This window comes from Pyrus communis, chromosome 14, assembly GCF_963583255.1.
Source record: "Pyrus communis chromosome 14, drPyrComm1.1, whole genome shotgun sequence".
NCBI classification, from domain to species: domain Eukaryota; kingdom Viridiplantae; phylum Streptophyta; class Magnoliopsida; order Rosales; family Rosaceae; genus Pyrus; species Pyrus communis.
The window spans coordinates 23623228-23650506 of record NC_084816.1 but is presented as its reverse complement, the minus strand read 5'-3'; the positions used below and the strand labels follow the sequence as shown (position 1 = coordinate 23650506).

The 27279-nt window shown below is 38.1% G+C and overlaps 2 protein-coding genes across 3 annotated transcripts; one reads left to right on the top strand and one right to left on the bottom strand.

The window, feature by feature from the left end:
* Positions 1 to 5905: 5905 nt before the first annotated feature.
* LOC137715520 (EID1-like F-box protein 3) lies at positions 5906 to 7107 on the bottom strand. The gene has a single exon (XM_068454869.1). It carries the CDS (start codon positions 7057 to 7059, stop codon positions 6166 to 6168), a length of 894 nt encoding a protein of 297 aa, XP_068310970.1. The 5' UTR covers positions 7060 to 7107; the 3' UTR covers positions 5906 to 6165.
* Positions 7108 to 9869: 2762 nt separating this feature from the next.
* Positions 9870 to 26790, top strand: LOC137716397 (protein HUA2-LIKE 2-like). 2 transcript variants are annotated; one of them, XM_068455844.1, is made up of 17 exons: positions 9870 to 10263; positions 10902 to 10978; positions 14083 to 16170; positions 16430 to 16889; positions 17398 to 17506; positions 17686 to 17798; positions 17979 to 18166; positions 18247 to 18730; positions 18827 to 19256; positions 19488 to 19667; positions 22880 to 22899; positions 24244 to 24300; positions 24423 to 24499; positions 24598 to 24659; positions 25235 to 25353; positions 26138 to 26305; positions 26408 to 26790. In XM_068455844.1, the coding sequence occupies exons 1-17, from the start codon at positions 10141 to 10143 to the stop codon at positions 26438 to 26440; spliced, it is 4788 nt and encodes a 1595-aa protein (XP_068311945.1). In that variant the 5' UTR covers positions 9870 to 10140; the 3' UTR covers positions 26441 to 26790. The 2 variants fall into 2 exon arrangements, with proteins under 2 accessions (XP_068311945.1, XP_068311944.1); XM_068455843.1 differs by lacking the exons at positions 22880 to 22899; positions 24244 to 24300; positions 24423 to 24499; ... (2 more) ...; positions 26138 to 26305; positions 26408 to 26790 and adding exons at positions 19829 to 19884; positions 19978 to 20330.
* Positions 26791 to 27279: the final 489 nt, after the last annotated feature.

The window sequence follows — 27279 nt, the reverse complement described above, 5'->3', positions numbered from 1 at the left end:
ATTAAGTATAACTCTCGTGGCATAATTGACCGGTACAAGGCTCGTCTTGTTGCTAAAGGCTACACTCAAATTGAGGGTATCTATTATCAGGAAACCTTTTCTCCTATTGCTAAACTCACCACTCTTCGTTGCCTCCTGGTCGTTGCTAGTGCCCATCATTGGACTTAAATAGGCCTCCAAAAACTGGTTAACAAATCTTTATATAGACTTAAACAGGCCTCCAGAAACTGGTTTTCCACTTTTTCAGTCACCATTCAGAAAACTGGTTATCAACAGTCAAAAGCTGATTATTCCCTTTTTACAAAGGCCCAAGGTACCTCATTCACTGCAGTCTTTATCTATGTAAACGACATACTTCATACAGGAAATGATCTTAAAGAGATGGAACGACTCAAAACATTCCTTCTCACATGCTTCAGCATCAAAGATCTTGGTGATTTAAAATATTTTTTGGGCATTGAATTTTCTCGTTCTAAGAAAGGCATTTTCATGTCTCGGAAGAAATATGCACTAGATGTTTTGCAGGATTCTGGTCTAACAAGGGCATGCCCAGACAAGCTTTCAATGGAACAAAATTTGAAACTCACTCCCACCAACGAAACATTGTTAGATGATCCCACCAAGTACAGAAGACTAGTCAGACGATTGATTTATCTTACTGTCACCAGGCCTGACATAGTATTTTCAATTCGCACATTGAGTCAATTCATGCATGAGCCTCGCAAACCTCATTGGGATGCAGCTTTACAAATTCTCAAGTACATTTAAGGTACTCCTGGTCAAGGTGTGTTATTTCTTGTCTCCAACAATCTTGAATTAAAGGCCTTTTGTGATTCCGATTGGGGCAGTTATCGTGGCACAAGAAGGTTAGTTACTGGGTATTGTGCATTTCTTGGAAATTCCCTTATCTCATGGAAATCCAAGAAACAAGGTAATGTTTATCAATCATCTGCAGAAGCCGAATACCAAGCTATGGCTAACACATGTTTAGAGTTAATATGGTTGCGCTATATATTGCAAGATTTAAAGGTTTCGTAGAAATGTCCCACACCATTATTTTGTGACAATCAAGTCGCTCTATATATTGCAGCTAATCCTACTTTTCATGAGCAAACGAAACATATTGAAATTGATTGTCACATCGTTCGAGAAAAACTGTAAGCTGGAATGATTAGTCATTCACATGTACCTACACGTTTCCAGTTAGCAGATTTATTCACAAAGGCTTTAGGGAAAGATAAACTCGTGAAATTGCGTGACAAGTTGGGACCTCATGATATTCACTTTCTAACTTGAGGGGGAGTATTAAGAAAAGGTCATGTAATATATTGTATAATAAGTTTTCCTAAAAGTAGTTGATGTGAAATCCCATTAAAAGATGGATGCGATCTCCTAGGCATTATTGTAGAGATATTTAGTTGACTTGGTTTTGTATATATATTGTACTTTTACTTTGGCAATAATATACGAAAACTATTTAGCCCATCACTTTCCATGGGCCTGCAATATACTATTCATTCATTTAACATATTTTAACATGAAAATATCCAAATCCAAGTTCATTCATGTATGAGAGTTGTATTCATTATTTCAATTAGAGGCAAGCTCTTTGTATCATCAACTTTCAACTAGATCTATGTTTCCTACTAATTTTTCCTCTTAATTTCCCATATAAAATGTGTAAAGGTATCCTGAAATCCGAATATTTGTATCCAGCGAGTATCCGACAAGTGTCGTATCTGCTGAAGTATCGAGAAAACTGAAGTGTCTATGCTTCATAGCACAACAAGTACCTCATAACAACTTTTTTGTGTCGTCCAAGTTATGCTAGACACAAAAATGACTTGAATCGTTAATACTTTAGCAGCACTACAAAATCAAAATGTTGTGGCCCTCTTTGAAAGTGACCCCAAACCTGAAGGACATATTTCACAATTAACTCAAAAAATTAAAATTAGCAAAAGCATGAAGGAAGTAGCAATCCGAATGTAAGCGGCGGAATCAAGGCCGGCGTCATCAATGAGCTCCGGTTCGGGTATCCGCAACACGGCAGGCATCCAATTGAGGAACTTGATGTAGGTTTTAGCGTCCAGATTGACGAATTTCTTGATGAAGGCGTCGGAGCTCGTGGGGCTCCCCTTCATCCCCTTGAAGTACCATTTCGGAAAATAGACTCTGTCGTTGAACGGTTGCAGCCGCAGCAGCCCAAACGCAACCAGAAATCCGAACGCAATCAGAATGTTGATGGCGGCGGACATCAGGACATCTTGAAAATTTGCCATTTTTATTAATTAATTGATTAATTATTCCATTCCTGAATTCAAATTCAAGACCCCGATGACGACGATCAATTTTGACACAGCGGAAGTTATAGGTTAAGGGATCACGAACGGTCTTCTACGCGGAGGAACAGGAAGCGAAAGAGAGAGCGGTTGGATGGCGCCAACAAGGTCGGAGGCATGTTTGGTGTCGCCGGACTCGCGCTTCCGAACGTTGCAGGGAATATCATTTTAATCTGTTCTTTTGACCGAAATGCCCCCTTCAATTACTTTACTTTCTTTTCTTTTTCTTTTAAAATATGCTTTTTTTATTATTATTATTGAAAGAATATTACAAGATAAAATCCATTAACTACAACTCGCCTCCAGTTGTAAAAGATAGATTGTCCTGGTGATTTGGGTGTTTTGAATTCTCTCTCATCCTTTTTAGGTTGTGTTTGGTACACTGACAAGAATTCGCAAGAAATGATTTCTCATATATTTTCCTTGAGGAAGAGAAATGCAAATTCCAAATTAAGAAAGAAATTGTATAAATATGAGCTCAACTACATACAAGCACATTCAAGATTTATTATTTCTTGATGTGGAATTTATACTCTCAACCCGTCCCTTCACATGTGGTGAATTTTCAAGTCTAACACGCAAACAACACAAATCTGATGACATGAAGCACGTGCAACCATTGAGCTTCACACATGGGACAACCCTATACTACTATGTAGAAACATGAATCCTCTAATTAATAGTTTACAATGGTTAATATGAAGAAATTCTAAAACAAATACAAATACGAGATTACATTTCTAAAATTACGAGAGGATTCCAAGTTAATTAAGTCTATTTCAACAAAAATACTACTTTTTAGGACATAATGAGCATTTTTCATTGTTATATATTTGTCCTAAAAAGACAATTAATGCTTTTTTGTGTCATCCATGAGAAGGGCGTAGGGCTTTACTTTCCCTCCTACTTTATCATGAATCAATAAATCGTTTCCCAAACCCGACTTACCATGGGAAAGGCAACACTTTCTTCCAAGAGCATCTAATATATAATATGTCAAAATTTTATTTGATGGCTGATGTGGTAAATTGAATACAAGTGTTGAATTCTTTTTTTTTTTCACTGAATGTGTCAAATATTTATTTTATTATTTTATTGGGTCTAAAGTTACATTAACTATTCAAAAATAATAAAAAATAATTGTAGTTTTTATTCTATTGGGTGTTAATGGAACCCATGTATTAAAAAATTCAATTAAATATATTTGATTCATTCTTTGTTTGCTGTTAAAAAAAGGCAGTTAGAAAGTAAAGAGTCAAATGACTCACATGTCACATCATATCTGGCATATCCATTGGAGAACACCTAAATGTCTTTTAATCCTATTTGGCATATTTGACATCTCATTTGGATATGGTCTAACATACCAAATGTAGCTTTAGTGTAATTTTTTTTTTCATCACTTGATATTTTTTTAACAAACGATATTATCTACACTAAAGGAGAGGAGGTGGGTTTAGCCTCACAATGGATTAACAATAATGTGGTTCAAATTCGTTTTTGACGATAATCGAACCTAAGACCTCTCACTTACAAATGAAGATGAATATCATCAAGTCGTAGTACTAAGTGGCTCTAAGACCTTTTACTTATAAGTGAAGAGGAATACACATAGACCATAGTACTAAGTCGGGGTGAGCTTAGCCTCACAATGGACTAGCAATAATGTGGTTCAAATTCGCCTTTGGCGAGAATCGAACCTGATATCTCTTACTTACAACTGAAGATAAATATCACTAGACCGTAGTACAACCACTAGTTCTAGTTAAATTTCATTTAACAAACGATATTATCTAAACTAAGGAGAGAGAGGTGGGCTTAGCCTCGCAATGGATTAGCAATAATGTGGTTCAAATTCACCTTTAGCAAGAACCGAACCTAAGATTTCTCACTTACAAGTGAAGAGGAATATCACTGGACCGTAGTACTAAGTGGCAAACTTAGTGTAATTTTAGTGGTAGAATTGCATGTATTCCAAACAACAATCCGCATCCAATTGATCGGACATAATTTTTCTTCTTCTACACACTCTTAATTATTCGTGCTTTTTATTCTTCCCTCAAATATTAGTTTGTTTGTTAAAAAAAAAAAAAATTACTTTGTTTGCGTTTGATGGTATTTGCTTGATTACATTGTAAATGTATAACAAAGAATAGATACTTTTCAATTTGATAATCTAAACAATCTACTTGTAATAAATCACATTCAAATGAGACCAATCTAATTTACGATTGATCTTTATGTCACCAAGACATTGTGTTATAAAACTCAACAACTAGTAATGAATGGTTAAGTTGAGAAAATATCAGTGATATTGATGGTGGACCTTGTTAGGCATGTAAGTTTATCATGGTATCAAACCAGGCTATTCTCTCGGCACGTCCTGTGCCTGGGTTAGTGGGCTCAAATATGCTTCCTAAAGTTAGGCTTTTGAAAAGATAAGCTAGCTCCAACTTAAGGCAACTGAATGCATATGCCTTCAAAAAGATTGGCATTTGCTTCAAAGACTGAAACCGATTAAACTGGTTCTAAAAAAGATTGGCGTTATTTCCGGTATAATGATTTAACCAATTCCAGTCCCTTGTGACCTCGTGTTGGGTGATTTATGAGGGCCCGTATTGGAGAATATGATCCCGTATTTGTCCCATGGCAAAATAATACACAATTAATACTTGAGTTTCCCCTCTTAATATTGTGTTTGATGTTATTTGCTTGATTACATTGTAAATGTATAACAAAGAATAGATACTTTTCAATTTGATAATCTAAACAATATACTTGTAATAAATCACATTCAAATGAGACCAATCGAATTTGCGATTGATCTTTATATCACCAAGACATTTTGTTATAAAACTCAACAACTATTAACGAATGGTTAAATTGAGAAAATACCAGTAATATTGGTGGTGGACCATTTTGAACATGTAAGTTTATCATGGTAACAGACCAAGCTATTCTTTTGGCAAGTCCTATGCCTGAGTTATTATGCTCAAACATGCTTCCTAAAGTTGGGCTTTTAAAAAGATGAGCTTTTAAAAAGATGAGCTAGCTCCAACTTAAGGCAACTGAATGGATACGCCTGCAAAAAATTTGGCAGGTGTTGGCTCCAAAGATTGAAACCAATTAAACCGATTCTCGAAAAGATTGGTGTTAGTTCCGGTATAATGACTTGACCAATTCCCGCCCCTTGTGACCTCGTGTTGGACGATTTATAAGGGCGTGTATTGGAGAATATGATCCCGTATTTGTCCTATGGCAAAATAATACACAATGAATACGTGAGTTTCCCCTCTTAATATCACTAATATCTTTTGTGATAAAACTCGACGCCTATGATTAAAGTTAAAGACAATATCGATCAATGATATTATTGGTGAACCTCCTTGGATCTATTAATTTAATGTAAACTGTATTATGTTCGATTTTTAAAATAATATAACTTAAATAGTTACGAACATTTACTCCTCGAATCCCGACATTCCAAAAGAGATTTTACTAATAAATATCAAACCCACAAATTAAACAAAGGGGATTCAACAGTACAACGAATGAAACAAAAGAACATGAACTTGGAATATGCGATTTGTGGTCGATAGAATCGACAAACCCAAGTGGCGATACAAAATCCCATATTCCCCCATCACTACTTTCCACAAATATAATTCCAACGAAAATGTACGAAATTACACGTCAGCCTAACTTAATGTTATCCAAACCTCCACATCATCATACACCTAACAAAAAATCTCCACATCAGCAAAACGACACCGCAACGGTGCGAATCACCCGGAATACAGAAAAGCAACAGACACATAGGCTGTCACTTTGCGGGCCCGTCCACCACAACTTCCTCCCCCATCGACCCAATGCTTCCATTCGTAGCCGTCCGATCGTCGTAGCTGATTCTGCGGACCCCACCGTAATCATCATCACCGAAATCCGAATCATCACAGCCGTCCATCTCGGTCAATCCATTCTCATCGTCCGACAGCGGCACGAGCCAGCACATGCCGTGCATGTGCCCGCTCACACAAACAAAATACTCCAACGCGCCGTGGTGCGAGCCGAGCCGCCGCGCCGCGCTCTTCGGAACGAGCCCCGCCGTAGTCATGCTCCACACGGGGGCCCCACAATAAGGACACCTTACCCGCTCCTCAAGCTTCACCCGCCGTCCGATCAAATACGCCCTCGTCCGCGACTTGTCAAATCCCTTAAATACCCCTCTGTAAATCCCCAGATCGTCCTCCTTCTCCCCCATCGGATGCTCGCAGGGGTCGCTGACGTACAGCAAATCGCCGCGGCACTTCTTCGTGAGGAAGCTCTGCCCCGACGTCTTTGAGAATCGTGACGATTTGACGAGGTGACCCGGGGTAGGTTGACTCACCTTGAAATTCCGAGTCGGCTCGCATCCGCCGCAGAAGAACATGAGCTTCGCGAGCGTGTGCCATCCGCCGCCGATCCGGCCGTTGGGCGCACAGTTCTCCAGCGCCGCCACCATGCGCGGGGCGCGGTACTTGCAGAGCTCCCGCCACAGCAGCCGCTTCACGATCGCCCGGAGCTTGTGATTCACCGACGCGGTCGAGGAGAGCGCTTGGATGTCCCAGTCCATGGACTGGAAGACGAGAAAGAGTATCCGCTCATTCAGGATCCCGTTGTCGTCCGAGTCGGACCGCTCGCTCGGCGGGTTCGGTCTCAGTCGCCGGTTCGCATTCATCGCGAAAATTCCGGACTGAATTTCGACTCCCTTTCAAGATGCAGCTAGGGCCGCGAGCTGATATATAGTGGCGCCGTGAATACATTATCTGGACACGCGTCCCGTCCTTAGTGGTTGGCCAGTCGGGGGTACGTGTCGACTACTTATTCGCCAACGGACGCGTTGCGGTTTGCAATTGCGTAGATCATTGCGATAGCGAGTCGAGGAATTGGGAATAATTGAGGAGCTGCCACGTACTAGTTTGTATTTCGGAATCGGAAATATCTTTTTGGTGGCGAAAAATATCTGAGAGCGTTCTTTGATGTCGATTGTCGCGGGATGTCGAACACGAGTCCACTGGATAATCCGCCTCACACGTGTTGGGATAATGTCCTTCCACGTGTGATTCAATCGACTTACCTAAAGTTTGTTTGACGTTCGGTTCCATCTTTTTGTCGTGACACAGTCAAGTTAAGGAGCAAGGCATCAATGAGGGAAGAAAGTGGATCATCTGCATAATCCAAAAATTACCGTTCATCTTTGTCAGGGTCACGACAAAATGATATTCCAAAAACAGCGTGTAGCTGTGTTGGTATTTCAATTCAAAAAAGTTATTTTATCACATAGAAATGGTACCATGTGTATTGGTTGGTTCTGTCTTTAATAGAGAGATAGTACAATTTGTAATATTTTTGGAGGATTTGTATAATAGAACCACCAAAAAGATGAAGATTTATAGGGTTGTTCCCTCACACGTGTTGGGATAATGTGCTTCCACGTGTGATTCAATCGATTTACCTTAAGTTTGTTTGGCTTTCGGTTCCATCTTTTTGTCGTGACGCGATCAAGTTACGGAGCGAAGTGTCAATGAGGGAAGAAGGTGGTTGATCTGCGGAATCCAAAAATTACCATTCACTTTGTCAGGGGCACGACAAAATGGTATTCCAAAAAACAACATGTAACTGTGTTGGTATTTCAGTTCAAAAATGCTATTTTATCATTATCACATAAAAATGGTACTATGTGTATTGGTCAGTTCCATCTTTAATAGAAAGATGGTGCAATATGTAAGATTTTTGGAGGATTTGTATAACAGAACCACCAAAAAGATGAAGATTTCTAGGGTTGTTCTTGATGTTAGTGGGTAAGATTTTTTGTTCTGTTGAGCAATGCCATTGTCTGTTAATTGTTAACATGCTCCATATGATTGTCGTTACTGTTCATAGTAACGTGACTAGCACGTCGTAGCTGTATATTCTCAGGTCTTTCGAATGACATTTTTTGTTCTGGTATTTAGAAATCGAGGATAGATCTATATGTTAGTTTGTTGTGTGTATTCTTAAATGTAAGTATTGCATCGTACATACTTTGTTTACTATCCTTGCTTTGTGAATGTATGATCCTTGCTTGCAAAAAGTATTGCTTCGTACTTTGTTTACTATCCAGAGGCAGGAAAGACGTGTATAAAAGTATTTATTTTTTGAAGCATAGAAGGACGGTGTTAAACCAGTGGAAACAACTTCTTTGCAAAGTAAGAGTAAGCATGCGTACAATGGATGTTCTCCTCTTTTCTCCGACTCTGACAAACCGGGGAGCTTTATTGGCTTGGGGTTGCCTTTTTAGAAGGACGAAGTTATGACTACAGATGTGGGGTTGCAAGAGCTTTGATATATTACCGGATGTGCGTCTTTTTTATTGATCTCATTAACTAAATTTAGTTAATAGTGCTACCTAATGTGCTAAATCTAGATTATGGTTACTTACAGTACTAAAGTTATAAGTTCTCTTTTTAGGGATGAGTTTGGTTCTGTTTTCTTCGTTTTGTTTCTCCAGCTATACTTTTGTTGATTCTGCATAACACAACGTCAAATCATGCAAGAACTACAAAAAACCCGAAACGAGAAAGTAAAGAATCAAATGAAAGTCACAGTCCAAATAAAATACTGAACCAAGAAGAGTAAAACAACTCTTTATCCAATAACTCTCATCACGTTTAGAGGTTTTGAAAGAATTAGGAGTCAATTAGATGGCGCTAAAGGTGAGATGTGAGTGAGAGCAGCTGAGCAGGGTTCGTTAGAGACCTTAAGGTCAAATATTAAATGTAAAACATTGTCGTTTTGAAGGGTTTTGGTTGGGTTCAGTTTGGTTTCCGAACTCTTGAAACCAAACCAATAAAATTCAGTTCAGTTCAAATTTTTTTTTTTTTTTTTCAATTTTCGATTCTTAGACTTTGGTTCAGTTTTTTTGAACCCCCTCTATAACTACTAAACACATTAAATGTGAATATGAGAAGATTATATTACCATGTTTTTTTTTATTGGTGATTGTAGTTTTTATTCATATAAAATAAAAGATAATGGAGTCGTTTGAAAGTGCTTTTAAAATAACTGAAAGCGTTTTTAGCGAGAATATTTTTTGTTCCAAAAGCATTTGAATTAAGTGATTTCCTAGAATTTACTTGCGTTTTTACTAAGAATTCGTTAGAAAAACATTTTCACCAAAAACGCTTTCAGTAATTTTAAAAACACTTTCTAAACGAGCCTAATATTGTTGAAACAAAAATATGAACTGGGCCTTTGCGTACATATTGGGCCACGGCCCATTTCCGAACAGAATTGTAGTTTCGAGTTCCGAGTTTCCACTTCGAAACATGGCCTTCTGGATTTTGGGTATCACCTTCCCAGCGTACGTAAGCACGCTCCACCACTGGGCCCAAACAAAACTTACACTACCCTACGCATCCCCAGCGCATGTTAGTCTCCGCTTCACCTAACCAACTCATCATCTCTGTGTGTGCGCTTCTTCCACATAAAAACCCTCTTCTATCATACTCATCCCCCCACCTCTTTCTCTCTCCGCCCCCACCTCATCTTTCTCTCTCTAGAATTAGGGTTTCGACTCAGTCACTCCCTCTCTCTCTCAGTTGCCGATCGATCTTCGTGCTTCAATGCCTGCGAATCTCCGGCTGAGATTTTCCTCGAAGTGCCAGATTGTTCAATTCCTTGGGCGATTGCGGCACGCCGTCCCGGAGTTCGTCGTGTATTCGTTTCGGTTTAAATAGCGGCTTCCGATTGAATTGGAGCGGCGTCCGCTGGTTGTTTGATGGCTCCCAGCCGGAGGAAGGGAGTTAGCAAGGCCGCTCAGGCCGCCGCTGCTTGCCGCCAATGGAAGGTCGGCGATCTTGTTCTTGCTAAAGTCAAGGGCTTCCCTGCTTGGCCGGCTACCGTAAGTCTTCTTCTCCGAAAATTGAACTGTTATCGGTTTATTTAGGCTGTATGCTGAGTGAAGACGGCTACCCAGTTGAGGAATATGCTTTAATTAGGGTTTTTTGTGCTTTTCTGCAAGCTTAGTTAGTTTGTTACCGTGTTGGTTTGGTTTTCTGGATCTGAAATTTTGAATTTCTTTCTTTGGTTAATTTCATTGAGTAAATATTTCGGCTTTGCAATTTCTGTTGTTTGGGATATTGTTATTTTACTTTAATCTTGGTAGTTGGAAGTGTTAAATGAAAGTGGAAATGCATGGGTACCTCAGATTTCTGTATTATCCTTTTGAAATTAGGATTCTCGTATTCTTTTTCTTTGCATGTGGAAATGGGAGTTCGATGTGACGCTTCATTTTTCTGCAATTAAATTGGGAAAAAGTTTATTTATTTCCTATCAGGGGGTTGAAGCTCCCTTAATCTTATTTACCTGTGATTCTCATGCACAGTGGTTTGAAAGTGCAGCCACTGCATTGATTTTTGATTCTTCACATGCTTTCAGTATTAGATTTGCTTTCCGTGATTCCCAATGGTGAATGCAGAAAATTGTGTCTCTTTTTATGTTCAGTGTGAGTGATTATCAAGTTGGTTTTTCTGGCTGCAGGTAAGTGAACCAGAGAAGTGGGGCTACTCTGCTGATTGGAAGAAAGTTCTAGTCTTCTTCTTTGGAACCCAACAGATGTAAGTACTTAATACCTTCTTGATTAACTTTAACTAAGATCAACGGTGGTGGTTTCCACTGTTGTGGAAGTCAACAATTGATTAGTTATGGCTTTCCTTTCAGATCAGACTTACTGACGGAAGTTAACTTTGTACTTTATGATAATATGATGTCATGTTGTTTGAGTAAGGTATGATTACTATGATTGTACTGAGTTTTGAAGATTGAAGCTGATTACATCATTCTTGTCTTTTAAAATTGGTATCTTAACTTGTGTTGCTAGACTAGACTGTATATATGTATTTGGTGAATTTAAAATTGCTACCACTGTTATTGCGTCTATCCTTCATTTTGGTCCTCCTCGTCCAGTTAGTTGTACATGAAGATGGTACACCAAACTGTAGTTGTGGATATTTTTCTATAGATTGCCTCTGAAAAATAGGGATGGCACTAGAAAAGTGTAGTGGCGAGTAATAACAGCCAAAACTTGTCTGTTACTGATGATTTGTTGTTATTAGTTATGGCCCTTATCCTATTCCATTAAGTCGGGATCAAACATGGCCATTTGGATAGGGACAGTGGCAATGTCAATAAGCAACTTTTAGTTCTTCATTCCTTTAAATGCACCAACAATGTTGTGCAAAAGACAAGAGAGTATAATTATTTAATCAAGCTGACACATTATATGTAAAGTGATTTATTTGATATGAATTTGCTCTCTTCCTCTCTTTAGCATATAATTTCTTTCTCTTGTTTTCATTTGGCTTATTTAATTTGTTTCATATCATATTTAAACCTTAAAAATAAGAATTATTTAACAGATATCAAAAGAATGGGGATGGATTTAGTAGTTGGTTTTATTCACGATCTGAAGTTCTATAGTTATGCCAAAATCCAAAGACGGGTTGCTTATACTGGTTTACTTCCCAATAAGTTGAAGAGTTTCTGAATCTTACTAGTTTCTTTGTCTTTTGTACCCTATGTCGAATCATACAAATAGCTGGTAAACTTGCAAATATGGGACTAAAATGAGGAAGTTTCAGGTTCACCCTCCAAGGACAGTAACCTTTACTTAGTAGTCCCACATCGGAGAAACAAAGCTTTTGGAGGACTATATTATTTACTGACATTGTGGGTTACGGATATATTTTATCAGTTAAGAAGAGTAGTATAGTTCTTATGAGAATAGTCTGAGGCCGTGAGTCGAATTCTAGATTTGATTGTGATATTTTATTGGATGGACGCCAATATAGGTTGCATCAATACTGAGGAATCTACTTAACTGGTTTTAGTTCTCCCACTGAGAATTTTTCATTCTGTTTACAGTTTCTGTTTCTGGATAACATAATTTTACTTATTTCTGGTCATTTTGTGCATATTGAAGTACAGTTAAAGTGATGGGGGTAAAGAAACTCCTGAGAACTTTGTTTTAGTTTTCGGGAAGTTGACTGAAGGGTTCTTTTGAAGGGATAAAATTCATTTTTTTCCACAAATGTAGAAATATGCATGTAGAATTGGTTGAATAGCAGTTACAAGGACCACATTTGAAATTGCTGTCTGCGCCTAACATAACGAATCTGCCAGTAATTATTACATTATGATTAGGGAAAGATGTTCTCCATAGTGAATACTTGTTAGTTTCTGATTGGTTTAATTGAACTGTAGTAAGTTTTATTGTTTGGTACTGAATGATGAATGGTGGGTGTGATTATTCTGTACCCTTTATTAGAGTATAAGTGAGGATTGGTTTGGGACCTGATTGTTTTATTTGTCTTTGCTTTGAGGTGAATGTACAAAGGAGGAAGAATTTATATATTTTTATTCCATCATATATAGGGTAATGTTCTCTTGTCAAATATCCTATGTTGCAAGACTGTTAATCTGAACCGCATATTCAAGTAACAACCTGATCGGTTATCCCTGTTGATAATCTGGCAGCCTAACATGCCGGACATTCTGGAAAGAGGACATTTCCGGAAAGAGAACATTTCCCTGTATATGTTTATAGGTATATAACTTAGGTGGGTTGATCTATGGGAGATGTTTGGGACGAATGCTGTTCCGTTTTGGGTATAAAGACATACTCTATCCAGGGTTCACTCTTGGACTTCTGGTAATAAATTGTAAAGCATGTTTGAGACTGGTGTATTTTCTTCTATCGTAATTGCGCCAAATATCCTATGTTGCAAGACTGTTAATCTGAACTGCACATTCAAGTAACAACTTGATCAGTTGCCCCTGTTGACAATCTAGCAGCCTAACATGCCAGACATTCTGGAAAGAAGACATTTCCCTGTATGTGTTTATAGGTATATAACTTGGGTGGGTTGATCTATGGGAGATGTTAGGGATGAATGCTGTTCTGTTTTGAGTATAAAGACATACTCTATTCGGGGTAATAAATTCTGAAGCATGTTTGAGACTGGTGCATTTTCTCCTATGTGGCTTAACATGCAAGACTTGTGTAAGTATGTTTCCATAGCCTTTGTTGATGAAGGATGAGTTAGTTTGTCTTATCTACTTGTTGCTTAGAATTATATTTGATACACTAAAATAGTATCTCTTCTTTCCCTTTACTTGTATTGTTCATGTGGATGTGCACAGGAGTGTCCTTACATTTGTGTACGTTTGTGCATATTTTTTTCATCCCAGAGGGCTTTGTGAAGGATTGTAAGCTCAGATTCTGGCCTTTAAAGTTGTGGATCCTGAAAACTCCCGTATGATCTGGTCACATATAAAGGGGCATACTAGTAAAGATTATGGAAATGATGGAAATTATCTTGAAAACATGGAAATTGTGAACTGGGCTTTAATAAATGCTAAACCAATCAATAATGAAATATAAATATCATAAGCTAATACATAATTGGTTAATATGGGGGTGTATCACCAGTATAGTATATAGATATATATTCACCTTCGAGTTCTTGTCCTATCACCTTCAATACTAATGTGTAAAAACATCTCTATTTTTTCGTTATATTGCATCACGTGCCCCTTTGATCGTGTTGATATTGAGTCATTGACTAACAAATCCAACTGATTTTGTACCTGTGCACTAGGAGTCCCATTGGATATTATCTCGCTGTTTGTCTTAATTCTATTCCGTATTTTTGTTATGCAGAGCGTTCTGCAACCCTGCAGACGTCGAGGCATTTACTGAGGAGAAAAAACAGTCTCTTCTGGGCAAGCGTCACGGAAAAGGTGCTGATTTTGTTCGTGCAGTCAAGGAGATTATTGATAGTTATGATAAGCTGAAGAAAGAGGACCAAGTTGATGATTTCAAATCCACCGCAAATGGAAGGAACACAGTGGATTCTTTGTCCAACTTGCGTTCAGAGGATCAGTCAGAAGTTCCTGAAGCAATTCTGGATTCACATTCTAAATCTTCACATTCAACAATTGATAGAAATGAGCCAAGTGTTTCTGTCGAGGATGCTTCAGCAACTGCACAAGTAGATGCTATGCACGATAAGGAGGCCTTAATTGAGGAACCTGCTGCTACAGCAACGGTTACTGAAACACCTCTTCCAGTGACCTACTCTTCAAGAAAGAGATCAAGAGACTTGCGATCACAGAAAGAGGAAGCACAAGCTCGTAGGTCAAGAAGTTCATCCAGGATGGAATCACGTAGAGTACGCAACTCAAGAATGTCATGTGATGATGATGACAAGAATGCTGGGGAAGTATCTGGTAATGTAGTTCGGAATGGATGTCTAAGAAGGAATAAACGAGTACGGAAATCACCTGATGCCTCTGAGTGTGATGATGTGAATTCAGCTGCTTTTGTTTCAAATGGTTGTATTGAAGATAACGGTTCTGAAGTTGCGACAGTTGATTCTGATACATTTAGTCTGAATGAAGGCAGTGCTGTTGATTCTGGTTGTAAAGGTGAACACTCGGAGGCTGTTGCCGAATGCTTGGATGGTGATGCTGAGTTGGTCAAAAGACTTGATCTCCAAATAAAGGCTGTTGTTATCAAGAAGAAAAGGAAGCCAAACAGAAAGCGAATTACTAATGATGCAGCTGAGCCTATTGCTATGGTGGACAAGGAGACAGTTTTGGAGGTAAAGCAAAGTAGTAATCAAACTATACAGAATGATTGTGGGAAGATGAATGGAAATTCCTCCAAGGAAGATGGAGATGAGCACCTGCCATTGGTGAAACGAGCGAGGGTGCGAATGGGCAAACCATGTTCTGCTCACGAGGAAGTAGCTAGCTTTGCACACACTGAAGAAAGTCACAAGGAAGTTGTACTCAATCCATTGGGGCCAGTCAGCACATCATCAAATTGTGATGAAAATTGCCCTTCTGGTAGGGACTCGTCTGTGGTAAATGAAGTTTTGGATAATATTACACCATCTGGAGGTTGCAGTGGCATTTTGGGAAACAGACCTCAGCTTTGGAACACCAAGAATGACCAATCATTTGGTTGCTCGGTTGATGGCGAAGCTGTTTTACCTCCATCTAAGCGTCTTCATCGCGCTCTAGAAGCCATGTCAGCTAATGCTGCTGAAGATGATAGATGTAATTATGAATCTTCAGTAACAAAGATGTCTACTATTGGTTGTCATCATTCTTCCACAAGCTCATGCCCTGCTATGACTGTAGAAAGTAATACAGGGACTGGATTGGGACTGCAGAGTGAAGACTCTTTGGGCATTAATGCTTCAGGGGTTGATGCTTCTGGATTCTCTACCAGTTTAAACCCTGTAGTCTTGGAGGAAAATGCTAAATCAGTTGTGGTAGTGAATGCCGATAAAAAAACTGAGAGTCCGAACACCCAAAGTCATGAATGCTCTATTAATGAGTTACCAGATTCTGGAGACCATGTTGGTGGTAAAGATCTTAGTGGTGGTTTTTCTGATTGTCACATTATGGGAAGGCCAGTGCATTTATCGCCGAATATGGACAGAAGTGAGGCTGGTACTGGGCTTAATGAAAGTTCAATTGATGAGTTGCCTACGAAGGACAAAAACAAAGACAAAGATGAATTGAGCCATTGTGAAGCAGAAAATCCTGATATTGAATGTGATACTTCAGAGCATACTTTGAAGAGCATAGATCCTCCTGTATCAGGCACCAACCATGGAATTTCTGAATTTTCACCTTTGAACATGGCTAGTCCACTTCATTATGGTGAAGAGGGTCCCGGTGAGAAAGTTGAGGGTTTGGAATCCCACGTTCAAGATACCAGAGAAGTCAATGACATGTAAGCTTCTGTTCAGTAGTATAGTTTTGCAATAGAATTTGATAGTTCATTATTTTCTTGTTCATATTTCACAAGTCCTCTCCACCTTTTCCTATTATGTAAGTAAATGCCTTGGTTCTTAATTTGTGCACTCTTTTTTTCCCTTCCATTATCAGAGGCGTTTTGGTAATTATTTTTGCTCCCAGTATTATACTTTACTTGAAGAACTTTTAGGCAAGTGCTTTTTCTAAATCTCTGTTGCTTGTATTTCTTTGTCTAGCTTTGATGTGGTGAAAGAGGTTGAAAATAAACAAACAGAGAATGATCCAAGCTCAGTTTCCTATCCAAATGAATACCTGGGTGATAAAAATGTCTCTGGTATCCGGTCAAGTCCATCCCTAACAGATGGAGGAGATTCTATTGCACATGCATCACCTCTCAATACGTCAGCCTGTCACATGTCGACTTCAGATAGTAGTAATATTCTTCAGAACAATGGCAGTTGTAGTCCAGATGGTGATTTGCAGAACAGGAGAACTTCATCTATTCAACTTGGTGAGGACGGAAAGTCTGAATCAGTTGTCAGTCAAAGATCAAAATCTGTGAGCAAGTACTCAGAAATACATGCAACTCTGTTATCATTTGATACAATGCTTGGAACATTGACAAGGACCAAGGAGAGCATTGGTCGAGCAACTCGTGTTGCTATGGACTGTGGAAAGCTTGGTGTAGCTGCTAAGGTAGGTGAAATCTATTCTCTAATGTAGGTTTGAGACATGGAACCATATTCCCCCTCCTGGATCTTTTTTTTTTTAAGTTACAAAAATTTCTATATCAATTTTTTTGTAAAACCTTTTAGATATGTGAATGCTATCACAATAACTAAATGGGGACCGGTAATAACTCGTCATTGTAGTTGTAGATGAGACAGTATCAACTTGTATTTCTCTTGGTACTTAAAATAATGTTAAAATATTGAGCATGCGCCTAGATCCCTTTTCCTATTATTTTTCTTCTTTAAAGCTCGGGTGTTAGAAATTCTTTGGTTTAGTGAGGAAAAATTTATGTAATATATTCTAGATGTATGATTGCTTTCTTGATGATTAGATGGAGACCAGGAATATCACTCTTGTAGTTGTAGAGGTTATATAAACTTATTTTGCTATTTCTCATAGTACTTAAAATAACGTTGATATTTTGATGGAGGAAAAATATGCATCCTTTTATAATTTCTCCTTTAAAACTCAGGTGTTGGAAATTCTTGCCCGTTATTTGGAAACTGAGTCAAGCTTACACCGGAGAGTGGACTTGTTCTTCCTGGTGGATTCAATTGCTCAATGCACCCGAGGGTTGAAGGGTAATACATCTATTTTGTTTATCAGAGCTAGTTGTCTCGCACAAATAGAATATGGTTGGTGCTTGTCTTGATATTATGAATATACTGTGTTGAAGGTGTTGGAGGGGGTTGAAGGTGTTGGAATTATGAATGTACCATGTGTTGGATTTTGTTGTGTTGATATTGATTTTTAATAATAGGTGATGGTTGTGGTATGTACCCTTCTGCAATCCAAGCAATCCTGCCACGGTTATTGTCAGCTGCTGCTCCTCCTGGAAGTTCTGCACATGAAAATCGTAGACAGTGTTTAAAGGTAAGCCAAGTTATTTTTACCTTTTGGGGTCTTTCTTTTTTTGTTTCCCATTAATAGCATGTTGTAATAGCATCCTCTTGGCCACTCTTCATTATTGTTTAGTATTCCGTAAATTGCTGACACTACAGTGTTATCTGCATTGTGCTAAATGCCTTACCTGTTCCTCTTCTTTTGTATAAGGTTTTGAAACTTTGGTCAGAGAGAAGGATTGTTCCAGAGTCCATAATTCATCGCCATATGCGAGAATTAGATACATATGGTGTGTCTTCTTCTTCTGGTGCATATGGTAGGCGCTCCGCGAGAACGGAAAGGTCTTTGGATGATCCTCTTAGAGAAATGGAGGGCATGCTTGTTGACGAATATGGAAGGTTTGAATTGGCTGGACCTCACCTGTAGATTTTCTCATGTTCTCATATAAAATTGTTTATTGAGTTCTTTTTTGCTACAGCAATTCAAGTTTTCAACTTCCGGGATTTTGTATGCCCCGCATGCTCAAAGATGAAGATGATGGATGTGATTCTGATGGGGAAAGTTTTGAGGCTGTCACTCCTGAGCACAATCCTCAGGCCCATGAAGAACAAGAAACCACACCTGCCACTGAAAGACATAGGCATATCTTGGAAGATGTGGATGGAGAGCTTGAAATGGAGGATGTGGCTCCTTCCTGTGATGTTGACGTCAGTTCATCTTGTGGTGTTGCCGGAGCCAATGGTGTGCAGGCTTCACATAATCAGTTTGAACAGAATTGTGGACCGTACTTTGCCCCTCCACTACCTCGAGATGTGCCACCGTCATCTCCTCCACTACCATCTTCTCCTCCGCCTCCGCCCCCTCCACCACCACTGCCTCCACCTCATGTCGTGCATCCTCCATGCGCTATGCCCGATGCCTATATGAGCAGTGTTGATTCAAAGTCCTACACTGATGCACATGTGCGTATTTTCCTTACTTCTCTTGTTTTCTTTAAATCTGTAAAAAAAATTGTCCTAATATTGCTTTTCTTCTAACTTTTGGATGTGCATTTGCAGAATGTGCATGGCAACAGAGTTCACCCTCCACCTCAGCAGTTGAATTCACCAAGAGTGAACCATACAATTCCCGATGCTGTGCACTATCTTGCCCCTGAATGCAGAGATCATCAGAGACAGATGCCTGATTCTACATCGTGCTCTTATAGTAGTTTTCCTACATATTCAGAGAGAAATGTGACACACTCTGATGGTGCTACCTTCCATAATGAAGGTTACCCTTTACGACCACCTCATGCTCCACCATCCAATCAGTTCTCTTATGTTCAAGGAGACCAACCGGTAAAGCCACAATGCGAGGCTCCGCCTCCTTATCACAACAGATTTGACTATGGGGACCGAGAGAACTATTACAATAATCATGAAAGAATGAAACCTGGCCCATATGAGCCCTGCGATAGCTGGAGATTTCCTTCACATTATTTTTCAGGTAAGTTTTTAGAGTACAAATAATTTTAAGATAGCAAGGCTTTGTATTTTATTGCAATATTTCGATTTCAGAATTATTGGCATTTAATGGTAGTCTTTACGTTTTCCCTTTCACTGGTAGTACGCGGAAGGAGTGGACTCTAGAAGTACTACTAATTTAGGAACTAAAGGCAAAGTTTTTATTAAATTTAAAATTTTACTATTTCAATTAAAATTTTTCTTTTTGCAATAGGTCCTCGATATCCTGATAAAGGCAAGATGTCTTATGGAACTGGTCCATATGCTGGCCCTCCATGTGAACCAACAAGAGGACCTGGCCAAGATTGGAGATATCCTCCCCGCTTGATGAGCCACAGAGACTCTATGCCCTTTAGACCACCTTTTGAAGGTCCCATACCCATCACAGGCAGAGGTGTGTGAATTTTCTGTAATAAGTCCCCTTAATCCATGAAAAAAACTCAATACTTTCGTGTTCATCGGTTTTAGACTGGGAAAAGTTGCTGTTTAAAAGTTTTCAAGCTACTATAGGGGACGTTAAAATCGTAGGCTAAGCAACTCCTGTTTGTGCTTCAGGTCCAAGCTATTGGCGGCCAAGATGACCGAAATGTAGCACATTGTCATCAGGACTGGTGTGTTGCAGCTCCAATTTACTCTAATTTTCCTTTCTTTAATAGTGGTTAGTAAACACTCATGCTAATTCTACCAAAGTTGATTAATTTTAGGTATGATCCATTTTTGATCTTGGTCCTGCCCCGCTTATTCAAGAGCGTCAGTCATCCTGACGCCGCGAGGCACAGACCTTTAGACGAGGAGGAGGATAAGGCACCGAAGATCGACTGTCAGAATATAGTGCTTTCGTTCAGTTTTGTACATATGTAATTCTATTAGCCTTCCTCCTGCAAACGCAGAGCAGGAAAGACGGTCATGTGTAGAGATGATTGAATCGACGAGAGGCCGTGAGTGAATAACTCTAGGGTTGGCATTGTACCATTTTCCTTCATTTTTTTTGCCAATTTTATCTCGAAATGTTAGAATAATTTATTTCTTGAAAGCCCTTCATAGGAATTTTGTGACATATGCATGGGACGTTTGTTTTATTAACATAAACTTGTCGGTTCGGTTCGGTGCAATTTTGTGTCTTAACTTTCTTCTTGCTCGATTGTTCTATTAGTATTTCTAGTTCAGTACAACAAAGTCAATTATCTCACTAAGTGGAGTTTTAGAACGTAATTGTGCTCAATTTTATGGTAAGTTTTTCTTTCGCTTTAAGTACTTTATGTCTTGGAGTCTCATTCTAAGTCTTCCTAGGTTTTCTTTTTTCTCTTTTGCTTTGAGTTTTTGCCTCATAATCACATTTTCCTATTCTTGAAATAAACAACTTGCACACATTCCCTTTCCAAAAAAAATCAACACACCAAGCACTACGCTTAGATTTATTGGATTTGTTCAATTTCAGTCACTTCTACTTTACTTTGGATGTCTTCTTTCTAAATAACGTCTTCTCTTGTGCCTGCACATCTAACTACAATTATAAAGATGAGGATCCTCTTCGGATCTTCTTTGTAAGGATTCTCGGAATCATTTCATCGTGTCTATTCATCGTGCATCGTGTGATCAATGTTTATGTTCAATTTTAAATTAAAAAAATCAAATGATTTTTTATCGTAGAATAACAGATAAAATGACACGATGAAGTGATCTCGAAATCCTGATGGAATTCTATTCCATAGTTCAGTTCAGTAGTTCAGAACAAAGAGAACCTCGAAGTAACCAAAAGTTGTTTAGGCGTTTTTGGTGTGATTGATGAGGGGTCGTTGAAATCTCAATCATGCAACTGAATGCGGCATAAATTCCAAATTACTTGTCTAAAGTGCGACCCTCACCGACATACATGACCTGTTTTTGGTCTCATGTGCTGTTGTCTTTCCAAACCAAAAAAAAAAGGAAAAAAAAGAAGCTCTTTGTTGGGTAGAGATAAATATCACATGGCAAAATGGTTTCCAAATGAATTAAAAAGAACTGAGAATGTTTGGAGAAGGGTTAACAACGTTTCAAATTGTGTTTTGAAATAAAATTAAAATTGCTTGTAACTAATAAAAATATTTTTTGAATAGTTTCATCAAATCATTTTGTTAAATCTCAATTGTTGAAATAACCGGTGTTTAGTATGTTGTCATCAATATGTGATCATGTGTCATCATTTTTTATCTTTGATTCACATATCGTCAATATTTAATTTTAACCAGTTCTCCATTTTTCAATAAAATCCGACGTATTTGAAGAAAAAAGAATCAATTTTGATTATAACCAAAGACATTTCTTACAAAAAAAACAGTTCAAAACCAGCCGTAAATTGCTTTTCAAATAACAAAAAAAATGCATTATTACACTCATGACATGACCAAGATTCTAGGAGCGGACCCGTAGAGAAGAAAAACTGGTTAGAATTCTAGGAATGAGGATCCTCTAAGGATCCTCAAATTGTATTGTTTATTATACATCATACGGTCATAAATTATTTTAAATTAAATATGAATAGTATTTGATAAAAATTGATTGCACAATATATAATAAACGGACACAATTTAAGGATTTTCATTATCTTCACAAAGAGAATCGGAAAAGATCCTCCTGGGAATTCTAGAAAGACAAGACATTACTAAGTGGGCCAGTGGACAGACCAGACCACCTCTGAACCCACTCACCATTCATCACCCAGCAAGAAACTGGAGACTGAAATTTATATTGCCTCTGGATTAAGAAACTTTTGAGACTCTTACCCTCCTCCCATGTGATTGATTGATGACAAATAAGGCAACTGTCGTTTGAAAAAAAAAATAATAATAATAAGAGCCGTTCCGTCGTGGTAGGGGCCTGGGACTATCTACTATGCTATCTATCTAATGAATAATAATTATCTTTAATAAATAGTAATCACTTTTTACATCTTCATCCTTACATTGAATAGTCATGACAATTCGTAATAAAATAATATAAAATAATTTTATTTGTAATTTTGGATAAGATTTTTAATTGTTTTCGTTGCACAATGTGTCATTATCTGAAAAGATAATAGCAATAAAATATTAGTATTTTTTTATTTATAAAATAATACAAAATAATTTTATTGGTAATTTCGGATAAAATTTGTAATCGTTCTTATTGCGTCACGTGTCATTATCCAAAAAGATAATTATTGGTGATGGATTTTCCGATAAGATTTTTAATCGTTCTCGTTGCGCCATGTGTCATTATCTGAAAAGACAATTATTGGTGATGGATTTCCAATAAAATTTTTAACCAATCACGTCGTGCCATGTGTCATAATCTGTTTACAATATTTGAAGTTAGACTTCCACCAGATTTTTAACGAATGACGACATGCCACGTGACATTATCTACAACCTAATCCTTTCTGAATCCTTAATGTAATTCACCATCCATCCTCAGAAATCTCACACCAATTTTCTCAAGATCTCTATCATTATTCATAGTTTCTGCTTCCTTATTCACCAAAATCTCTAATATTATTCATAATTTTTGCTTGTGGTTCTGGCATTATACCAAGCTTGTGCTTGAAGTTCCTCCACAACGTGGGAGAAGAAATAATTATAATCAAAGTAGGTAATGTAAATTTGGGTATAGTACAAACAAATAAAAAATATATTGTTACATGATCCGATAAATTTTCCCCACTTCGAAGATTACCACTAGCTTGTGCCAAGGCGTCTCTCCACGTACTAAACGATTTGTTGAGTAGTCTCCAATGACTGGACAAAGATTCTTTGGTTCTTTTCCCACCAATTTTCTCAAGATAATTGGTATGAATAAATAAGACCTCATATTTCTCTCAACTGCATCTCATTACCAGAAATCGGATCATGAGTAACTTCAACCCAGCTAGTACACAATGTAATATCTTCAATAAGCGACCAATTCGTACCTGCATCATTAGTCATTTTCTTGGAAAAAAAATTGGATTGAAACTTTGAGAGAAATATAGGTATTTATAGAACAGTAAATATATAAAAGTATGAAATTGGATTGAAACTTTGAGAAAATATGAAATTCTGGTGTAAGGTAGAAGATAATGTGGTGTAAGGTAGAAAATATGAAATTGTTGGAAAAAAATTGGATTGAAACTTTGACAAGATATGAAATTGTGGTGTAAGGTAAAATATAATGAGAAGGTATTTATAGAAAAGTAAAATCATTTTTTTTAATTTTTCAAATTTTTTTTTTGGATTTTTAATAATTTTTTAAAATTTTTTATTCACCTAATTAATCTATATCGTTGGATTTAAACAAATTTGAATTCCAGCATTCCAGATTGTGCCACATGGCACAACGGTAACATTTCTGATTTTTTAACTGTTTTTTATTTTTATTTATTTATTTTTTAAGTCGACTAACATGGACTGTTGATCTCAAATCCAACGGTTGATATTAAATAAGGTTTTTTTAATTTTTATTATCCTCGGAAATCCAACAGTTCACAATTTGTAGCCGTTGAAATCCAATGAGCGTGGGGAAGTCACGTGGCTCCCCAACGGTAACAAAAAATTAGTGCGCCATGGGCCCCTTTTCTGACTTTCTATCTCCTAACGCGCGCTTGACAAAAAAAAAAATTAAAATAGACGTCTGACGTCAGCTAATCTCAGACTCACCTCAGGCGCTTTGGCCGGCGCGAATCCATGGGCCTGGCGCTCGGGCCTGCTCGGGCTCCCTCGCTAACCAACGCTGGACTTCCTCCCTCGGGCAATCAGGCCCTGTGCTGACGCCTGTCCATCGAGCAATTGCTCCCGCTGGAGCTGCTCTAAGGCAACTGTCCAACCCTTTCCTCCTCCCCCTTCCTCCCACAGTTTCTCAGTTTATTATTTTTCCTTATAAAGTCAGCTAGAGAGATAGTCTAGAGAGAAAAACAGAGAATATTTTCCTTGTAAAGTCAGCTAGAGAGAGAGTCTAGAGAGAGACAGAGAAAAACAGAGAAAATGGGTGGTTCCCAATCTGTCTCTGAGAAATCCATCCATGAATTCACTGTAAAGGTAAAAACCCCATCTCAAAGATGATAGCTTTTCTCTTCCAAGGCAATCATTTGGTTCAGAAAATCTTGAGAAAGTTTGGTTTTTTGGTTTTTTTTTTTTTTTTTTTTCGGTGATGGTGGCAGGATAGCAGAGGGAAGGAGGTGGACCTCAGCGTTTACAAAGGGAAGGTTGTCCTCGTTGTCAACGTTGCTTCCAAATGGTGGTTCTTCTTCTTCTTCCCTTTTTCCTTTTCTTTTTCTTTGTTTTTAATTTCTGGTTTAATTTCAATTGATTAATTCTTGTATTTTTGTTCTTCAGTGGGTTTACTGATACGAATTATACCCAATTGACTGAGCTTTACACCAAATACAAGGAGAAAGGTTAATTTTTTTCCCTCTTTAATTACTTTTTTCCCTGCTGCAGCTCTATATGTATGAACTTGTTATTTAGAATTGAGTTTGAGTAATGTTTGAATAAAAGTGGCGACCCAAGCCAACAAGACTCTCCGCTTTGCGAGGTTTGTGGGTGAACGTCTGGAGTATGCAGCTTCAGCTTGGCTTTGCTAAGAGGCTGTTTCCACGACTCGAATCTGTGACCTGTGAATTATACAGATAAAACTGTGTTTTATTTAATTTTTCATAAACTAAATGTTATGATTCCATTGCTAATTTCCAACTTTGGTGCGAAATCTGTGTATCAAAATTGTTGGGATAATCATTTAAGAATTGAGTTTTGGGATGAAGCTTTAATCTTGAATGAGGTTGTGGGAAATATTTCTGTTTTGTAAACCAAATGTTATATTTTGTTTGTGTTTCTAGTTTCCAAGTTCTTGTAGAAATCTGTGCATTGAAATTGTTCGTGTGCTTTGCGCTCGCCATGCTGTCCTTGTACTTATCTGTGAGTAAATATTCGTTTAGTTTTGTCTTTGATTTGGTTTGGACATGAGTGATTGCAGGTTTTGAGATCTTGGCATTTCCGTGCAATCAGTTTCTGAGGCAAGAGCCCGGCACAAGCCAGGATGCTGAACAATTCGCATGCACAAGATACAAGGCTGAATATCCAATATTCAAGAAGGTAACTGAGTAACTTTTGCCATTACTATCTCCTAATCAATCAGATTATATTGATCGTATATGGTCCTTGTGAACCATGATGCCCTAAGCTTTCTTTGAGCCTCAAAAGGGTCTGTTTTGGAATTCTGGACGGTTAATTACTAATTAGCAGAGATTGGGTAATCGAAGCTGCTCTCTAACTATAAGAGCCGTTCGAGTAAGGCATGATTGATAACTTGATATTGAAATATAATTCTCTTACTCATGCTGGGTGCTAATCCACACTTATTTCAATCGGTGAGAGAATGAAAGTATAGCGGCTTTTGCCTTTTCCCATAAGTCATAGGCCAGGCTGCAGTTGGCTAACCGAAAGCTGTCATTGTTTTAGTATAACATTAGCACTAATTAGATTATGGGGGAAAAAACCACTCTTCAAGCTCACGATTTCTGGAACAATTTTTCTCGTTCTTCAGGTTTGTGGAACTTAGTAACGTTTTGTTTCTATTTCTTTGATTTGTTTCTTGAGTGCTAAGGCGATGTGCTTGAAGCTGAGTAAAAAACTGAGGAGCAACCCTTTGACTTGAAATAAAAGTATGGAATCAAACAAGCTAATTGGTGATGGTAATATATAACCAGTAACTAGAATAACTGAAAGAGTGTTAAATTTGGCTTGTCCTACACCCAGGAGAAAGTAGCGGAATTCGATTGTGGTTTGCTTTATTCTATATCTATGCTAACGTTAATCTTATCGATTGCTTTCCGAGCAATATATCTTAAAACGGGATTCTGTTCTCTTCTGTATCCAGGTACGTGTCAATGGGCCAGATACCGAACCTGTTTACAAATTCCTCAAAGCAAGTAAATCTGGATTTCTGGGGAGTAGGATAAAGTGGAACTTCACCAAGTTCTTAGTTGACAAGGATGGCCATGTCATTGAACGGTACGGCCCAACCACCTCCCCGTTGAACATTGAGGTACTCTCTCTCTCTCTCTCTCTCTCTCTCTGAACACATTCACAGAGAAGCTTTACTCTGATCATGAACTGAAATAATTATACTTCCTTATCTATGACACAGGCCGATATCAAGAAAGCGCTCGGGGAAGTGTGACATTATCAGGCAGTTCATCTCCAGACATTAGTGAAAGAGCATAGGAGTTCTTATGTTTAATTATCTTTATTCCCGGTGTCTATATTACGTCTTCTCTAGCTCTTCCTTCCCGTCTGTGTAACCATTCTCCCTTTTTTTGTTTTCGGTAAGAACCCTTCTCGTGTTTGTGTTTATTTTTCCGTATAATTCACGTTTTTTGTAGAGATCATATGAAATCAGAGTACACTCCAGATGAACAATATGAGTTGTTCCATCAGGTGTCTTAGAGCGGAACTGTGGAAGTGTGATTCTTGTCTATTTGGTCGGAAAATATCACCATGCTGGTAGTGGTAATGTACTTGCTTAGGTTCTTTCGTTTCTTCATGCAACAAGTTGGATTTTTTTCAAGTTTTTGTGAGAGCAAAAACATTCTCATTGGTTTGTTTTTTAAAAAAAAAAAAAAAAAAAAAACATTCTCATTAGTTTTGTACAATAGTTCTGACTTCCGAGGACCCTTTGATCCTTCCCACGCGTGTCTCCTACTTATCAAAAAGGACTTGGGTGTGACCGTCGGTATCCCGGTGCGAGTGCTAATGCTTGCATGCAGGTATTAGCACCCGTGTATTGATATACCGTAGGTGGCACGCAAGAATAATCCCAATGGTGGAGAAAGATGTTGGGTGTATGTACCGATCATTACCCTTTGACTTGTTCACTTGCACTCGATGGGTGCTAGAAAATCAGGAATCAGATCAATTAATCGTCTGTCTTAGTTGATCTCATAGTCATTCATTTTTTCACTTCCATGATTCATAATTTCCGCCATTTCACGTAAGTAAAACATGCCAAATAATAAAAAC

Bases quoted from the DNA above. Each gene is read 5' to 3' on its own strand.
- LOC137715520 (XM_068454869.1), bottom strand. From the start codon at position 7,059: ATGAATGCGAACCGGCGACTGAGACCGAACCCGCCGAGCGAGCGGTCC.
- LOC137716397 (XM_068455844.1), top strand. From the start codon at position 10,141: ATGGCTCCCAGCCGGAGGAAGGGAGTTAGCAAGGCCGCTCAGGCCGCC. The intron at 17,799-17,978 runs GTAAGCCAAGTT...CTTTTGTATAAG, and splicing joins ATCGTAGACAGTGTTTAAAG to GTTTTGAAACTTTGGTCAGA. The intron at 24,301-24,422 runs GTAAAAACCCCA...TGATGGTGGCAG, and splicing joins TCCATGAATTCACTGTAAAG to GATAGCAGAGGGAAGGAGGT.